Source organism: Microtus ochrogaster, chromosome 7 (genome assembly GCF_000317375.1).
Source record: "Microtus ochrogaster isolate Prairie Vole_2 chromosome 7, MicOch1.0, whole genome shotgun sequence".
In the NCBI taxonomy this organism is placed as follows: Eukaryota; Metazoa; Chordata; class Mammalia; order Rodentia; family Cricetidae; genus Microtus; species Microtus ochrogaster.
Window position 1 is genome coordinate 39,482,263 of NC_022014.1, and position 6,587 is coordinate 39,488,849.

The following is a 6,587-nucleotide window of genomic DNA, read 5'->3' on the forward strand; positions in this document are numbered from 1 at the left end:
TAGGGGACTTGTCCCCACCGGGGCACCAGTGCCATAGGGGACTTGTCCCCACCGGGGCACCAGTGCCATAGGGGACTTGTCCCCACCGGGGCACCTCGTTTTTGCAGTCTTAGTACTCGGGCTGTGACTTTCTGTTCTGTATGCTGAGGACACTGCCCTCTTTTTTTTTCCTCCTTATTTTTAAATTAAAAGGTTTATTTATGTGTCTGATTGTTTTGTCTACATGTTTGCCTGTGCACCTTTTGCATGCCTGTGGATGGTTGTGAGCCACCATGTGGTACCGGGGATGGAACTGGGTCCTCTGCAGGATCAAGTGCTTTTAACTGCCGAGCTGTCCCTCCAGCCCCTGGTATCATGGATGAGTCTTCGCTCTGTTCACATGCCAGGGAGTATCTGGAAGGGGCTACAGGAGGGGTGGATTGGGTGGGAATGCAGGTTGTCCAGTTTTGTGAACCACCCTCTTGGACTGAGGTAGTTGAAGGCGCTAGCTCTCCTCAGCAGTGAGAAGAGCTGTTTGCCTGGCTATGGCCATTCTCTACCTTTTCTGCAGTTTTTCTTCTTTTCTGTCTTTGTCTCTCTGTATCTCTTTGTGTCTTTTCCCTCTGTGTCTCTATTGATGTCTCTGTCTTTTCATCTCGATTTCTGAAATTAAATATCATTTAAAGTTCATTTAAATATTTATTTATTTGTATGTGTATGTACCTGCTTCTCTGTGTGTACACCATGTATGCACAGTGCCTGTGGAAACCAGAAGAAGGTATCAGACACCCTGTAACTGGAATCACAGACAGTTGTGAGCCGCTGAATGTGGTGCTGGGAGCCAAACCTGGGACCTCTGTACGAGCAGCAAATGCTCTTAACTGCTGAACCATATCTCCAGCTTCTATTTTATTATTATTGTGTGTGTATGTAATGTTGTCTGTGTGGTCATGTGTACATGCCATTGACATATATGGAGACCAGAGGACAACTTTGTAGAGTTATCTCCATTCACCTTTATGTGGGTTCTGGGAATCAAATTAAAATCATACATCAAACTTTCCCAGCAAACACCCTTATCCGTTGAGCCATCTCACCAGCTCTTATATCGGAAATTAAAAAGCATTTTTTTTAATGTCTGTGTGTGGGTACATTGAAAGCCAGAGAGACACTGTGGTGTCTCTATCAATTCTACATTGTTAATTTTTAAAAATGTTTATTCTTTATTTATTTTGTGCCATGTACACATGCCATGGTGAGTATTCGGAGGTCAGAGGACATCTTTTTGGGAGTTTGGGAGTTCTTTCTACTACGCTGTTCCCAGGGGTCAAACTCTGGCTGTCAGTCTTGGCAAGTGTCTTTACTGAACATCTATCTCATCAGCCTTGGTGGTACCCTTTCTGTCAGTAAGTTTAGTCTGTCTTCACCATGGAGCCAGAGAGGCAGTGAGGTGATGTCCTGTGTTGGACTGTGGACAGGAGCCTGGCTGTGAGCTTCCTTGTGCAGTCTCAGTCTCTGTCTGGGCAGTGTGTCCCCTCAGTGTGTCTGCTTTACCCTGGTATGTGTGTGGTACCCCAAACTTGAGTCTGCCTCCTCTCTCCAACTCCTGCAGAGCATCAGGCTGCTGGTGCATCTGCCTGTGCTCAGGTCAGCTTGGGTCTCTGTGGTCTCAGGCTACAGCTGGTTCCAGACACCCTATGATTGGCACTGAGGAACAGGAAGGCCCAAGGAGGAGGCTGAGGCAGGTGCCTGGGCACCCAGTCACCTTCACAGGAACTGTTTCCACGTGGTGCCTGCACACTCTTGGTCTGACAGTCCATTTGTGGCCCTTGGGTAGTCTTGGCACCTCCTGGTGTATTCAGTCCATCCTTTGTAGGATGTCTGGGATCCAGGTCTTCACCTCCTTCTTGTCCTTTAACCGCACAGCTTCTAAGAACCCAGAGCTCTGCCGCTTACCCTCCCCTATCCAGTGGGGTGAGATTCTCCACCACAGATCCTCTGCATCGGCCACTGTGGGGTCTCAGCTACTCAGGGTAGTCCTCATTTACCTCCGTCACAGCTGTCATACGTGGCAGCTGGGGGCTGCCTGCCTTGCTGAGCAGCCATAGTGCTCTGTGATTCTCAGCTGTGGTGTGAGTTGTGCGGGTACGTGCCTGTATGGATCTGAGCACACTCTCTGTATGGATCTGAGCTTTTATAAGCTCAGCCATGTGTGGACAGACATAGTTGTCTTCCGTTGGTTTCCTCAGTGCATTTAATTGCCTGTATGGTCATTTCGTCTGGAGGTGTCATGTGGCTGAGGGCAAGGCTTTGTGTACCCGTCTGTCTATCTCTGCCTTTTTCATTTTTGTTTTTTGAGACAGGGTTTCTCTGTGTAGCCTTGGCTACCTTGGAACTCTCTTTGTAGACCAGGGTAGTCTCAGACTCACAGAGATCCACCTGCCTTGCCTTCCAAGTGCTGGTATTAAAGTCGTGTGCCACTACCCAGCCTGCCCATGTTTCTTGATAAGACTGAGGTTTGCCTGCTCCTGATGTGGCGGAGCAGGCCTGTCCCTGCAAGGCCATGGCTTTGTACACTGACCATCTCCATTTGCCTGTCTGCCTGTGTGGAGGCAACTCTCGAGGTAGTCTCATGTTATTGTGGGTATAGCTCAAGGGACACAGACTGCACACTGGAAGGGCAGCCCCCTGCAGCCCAGGGTACTTTCCTCTGTGTTTTGGTCTTCCCAAGCTTGGTGAGCTGGCAGTGGGCAGGAACTCCGGCCAGCACTAAGCCCATGTCTATCTCCTACAGACTCCCTGAGAGCACCGAGGAGGCACCAGGCTTTCTCCTGGAGTGTGACAGCTCTGTGCTGGGCACCCTGCAGAAGCACCTGTCCATGTATAAGATCCGGCGGAAGGTCACTATGGAGCCACGGCCAGAGCTCCACGTGTGGGCTGTGCTACCCCGTGCCCCCCACATCCCTGAGGCTGTACCACTAGAAGAGAGGGTGGAAGCTACCACCATCCTCACCCGTGACCCCCGGACTGTACGAATGGGGTGGCGGCTTCTCACTCAGGATGATGGCCCCGCCCTGGTGCCCAAGGCCCAGCTTGGGGACCTCCAAGATTATCACATGCACCGGTACCAGCAAGGTACGAGTAGGGTGATATGCCAGGCTGGTGTTGGGCAGGGGTGGGTAGATGTAGAGGAGCCTAGTGGACCCCAGAAGGGCAGAGATGTTGGGTGGCGTTGGCCTTCAGGGCTGGGCTTCACATACTGCAACAAGCCTGCACTTGTTGCTGGACATGCTATGCTCATTTTCTTTGTTTTTGAACCCCACAGGCATCCCTGAGGGGGTCTGTGACCTGCCCCCAGGGGTGGCCCTACCCCTGGAGTCCAACCTGGTCTTCATGAATGGTGTGAGCTTCACCAAAGGCTGCTACGTTGGGCAGGAGCTGACGGCCCGCACCCACCACACGGGCGTCATCCGCAAGCGCCTCTTCCCTGTGAGGCTTGAAGGGCCCCTGCCTGCCAATGGTGTCACTCCTGGCACCTTAGTGACAGTGACTGCAACAGGACAGGCAGCGGGCAAGTTCAGGGCCGGCCAGGGACATGTGGGACTGGCTTTGCTGCGGTCAGAGATGATCAAGGGTCCTCTCCACATCAAGACCTCCGAGAGCCAACAGGTGGCTGTAACTGCCTTGGTGCCGGACTGGTGGCCCACAGCTGCCAAGTAGTGGATGCCCTGGCACTTCACTGGCCTTAGAGTTACCAGGTGCCTCTGAGCCTCTGCCCAAGGTCTTCAGTTCTGTATGCTGAGCCCTGCTGGATGTGAGTTCCTCTTCCTGTGGTGGCTTCGTGGAAACACAACCACTGGGAAAGTCCCATGTGTTCCCGGCTATGGATTGGCTGATGCTTCTTGCAGAGGGTCCTACTCTTGTGGGCTGCCCTCTCCCAAGAAGTCTGTGATTGAGATCAGAGTAACCATCCTGATTCTGGGAGAGGGAAGGGTCTGAGCTCCCTTTTTGAACCAGATTCTGAATGAGATTTGTTTGATACCGGCTATGGCCCAAGGCAGGGTGAGGCCTATGTCCAGCCCAGGTCACTAATCATGTTTACCCTTGGAAGAAGGTACTCTGTGTGCCTGCAAAGTTGCTGGGTCAGGAATGCAGGCTTTCTGTTCTCTTGAGACACATCTCAGGGTAGCAATTGTTTGAGCTGTGTGCAGGGTGGGGAGGTTGGGTTCCTTGGACTGGGACATGTGTTCTGTGAGCCACAGGGACTGTGTGTCCACTGTCCCAAGCGTTCCTCTCTCTTCTCAAAGTGAGCTGCTGTCTTTTCACACTCCCCAGGAAGCTCAGGAGGAGTGGGAGCCCAGGGCTCAGGTCCCCCGGGAGGATCTTCTGCGTGGCTAGCCTTTTTGCTGGTTTGGGATATCACTGTGTGCATTTAGTAGAGAGTGACTTGCTGGCGGGGTGCACACCTCCCTCTGAACCACTTTTGCTAAGCTTTGTAATGTGAACTGGGGGTCTCACCACAAGGCCTAACTAGTAAAGTGTGGTCTACAAAAAGCCCCTTTGGAACTCTTGCTTCATTTCAGGAAGGTCTGGTAGAACAGACCCATGGGACAGGTGCCCCTGGAGGTCAGTGAGCACACCAGATAAAGGCATCCCATGATTGTAGCTCTCTAGCCTGCTTGGTCTTACACTTGAGATCCTCCTGCCTCAGCTCCATAAGTGCTAGCTAGATTGACAGGCATGCACCACTGAGTTCCACAAGATACACCCATGTCTCTCTCTTTGGAAAGATGTATTTTGTTCTTATGTCTGTATGTATATGTCTGTGTATGCATACAGATGTATGTCTGGGTGTCTATGACAAAAGGGGATGTCAGATACCCTGGTTTTGAGCTGCTGGACATGCATGATGGGAACTGAACTTGCATCCCCTGCAAGTGTTCTTAATTGCTGAGCCATCTCTTCAGACCCAATATATTTATTTCAGCAGAGTTCTATGGGCCATACTGGGCTGGCAGGAAGTGGGGAGGCACAGGGAGTGGGTGCACAGGCTTCAGGATTAGAGTGGATAACTCTGAACTGTTTTCTTCAGTGCCCTCAAGGTGAGACCATGGAGAGCTGGGGTGAGGGTAGCCTGGGTAGTTATTCTAGAGCCAGAGGCAGCAGGGACTCCTAAGAACTGTGACTTTGGAGACTATCTAGGCTGGGGTTCTAGGCTCACTCTGTTCTGAAGTGCAGTTTGCAGCAGCTTAGATGGAGGCATGGGGGTTGGTGTTCCCTGAGTAGACTGGTGAATTGGGGGTGGCCTCCCACTTAGGCAGGATGTGATGGGGCACCCTGAATGACCTCACTTCCCATGGTACTGAATGGGTGGTCAGTGCTGGGGACAGGGACAGGGACCAGGCAGAGACAAAGGATGGGTTACTTTGGCTCACAGGCTCAGGGGTTGCAGTTCATAGTGGAGTTTGTGGCAGTGGGAGTGTGGCTGAGTCCCTCACATGGTAGGGCACCAGGACGCAGAGACAGGGCATCCAGAGGCAGGTATACCCTTCAGAACAGGACAGACCTCACACTCCACAGCTTCTACAGCCTCCCAAGCAGCGCCACCAGCTGAGGACCACCTTGAGGCCAGATATGAGCCTGTGGAGGACATTTTACATTCAAACCATGACACTTGGGGTACATACCTAATCTGTGCAGGTCCCAGAGTGACTGAAAGGCCCTACCTGTCCTGCTCAGATGGGTAGGCCGGCCTGGTCTATGACTGCCTTTGTCTCTGGCTTTGTCTCCGGCTGCCTCTCCACTCAGGAGCAACACTGCAGTTGTGTTGGATGTTGAGGTAAAACATGGAAGCCTGTGACTACTGGGCTCCTGCAGACCCCACCTAACAGCTTTTTAAATTGACATGAGGACCTCTCTGGATTCCAGGCAGCATCCTTTGGGGTTGCAGTCATGGGACTGGCTTTTGCTCTCTCAAACCTGATGGGGAAGTGCCACCCAGGGGTTGGTGCCTCTGGGCCTTGTCCCTCACATATTCCAGCTTTCAGGAGGCTAGAAGGTTTTAAGGCAGCCTCATTAGGTAAGGAAATCCCAAAAGAGGCAGGATGCTGCTTTGGGCCAAGGCACTGTCTCCTGAGTGCAGTTGCCTGCTGCCCGCTGTTGGGCTCTTACGATCTGTCTCAGAAGTTCAGCTGCCCTGTGCTGGGCTGATCTGCAGGGACCTCAGGGCCACTCCTAGTGGTCCTGGCATGCATTTGGTCTTCACATTCTTACCAGGGTCTGCCAACCCCAGTGTAGACCCCTGAAAACTCTTTAACTGCCTTTCCGTGTGTTCTGTAAAAAATACAAAGCTGTGAAAAATAAACTGATTTGGGGCAAAAAAGGTGTAGCTGTTATTCTGGAGGTTTTTTAAATTTGTTTGTTTGCTTTTTCGAGACAAGGTCTTACTGTGTAGCCCTGGCTGTCCTGGAACTCACTCTGTAAACCAGGCTGGCTTCCAACTCACAGAGATTCCTGAATGCTGGGATTAAAGGCATGTACCACGAAGCCTGGCTTGTTTTTGTTATTTGAAAGCCTCCTCCAAACCAGGCTTTGGGGAATGCATTCCT

At 51.8% G+C, this 6,587-nt stretch overlaps 1 protein-coding gene across 1 annotated transcript in view; it reads left to right on the plus strand.

Moving 5' to 3' along the window:
- The window catches only part of Iba57 (IBA57, iron-sulfur cluster assembly), a 9,673-nt gene extending 3,297 nt beyond the window's left edge, over nucleotides 1-6,376 (plus strand). The window contains exons 2-3 of the mRNA XM_005349987.2: nucleotides 2,774-3,114; nucleotides 3,305-6,376. Coding sequence (XP_005350044.1) covers nucleotides 2,774-3,114; nucleotides 3,305-3,699 — 736 coding nt within the window. The 3' untranslated portion in view covers nucleotides 3,700-6,376. The remainder of the gene's footprint in view (nucleotides 1-2,773; nucleotides 3,115-3,304) is intronic.
- The last annotated feature ends 211 nt before the right edge of the window (nucleotides 6,377-6,587 follow it).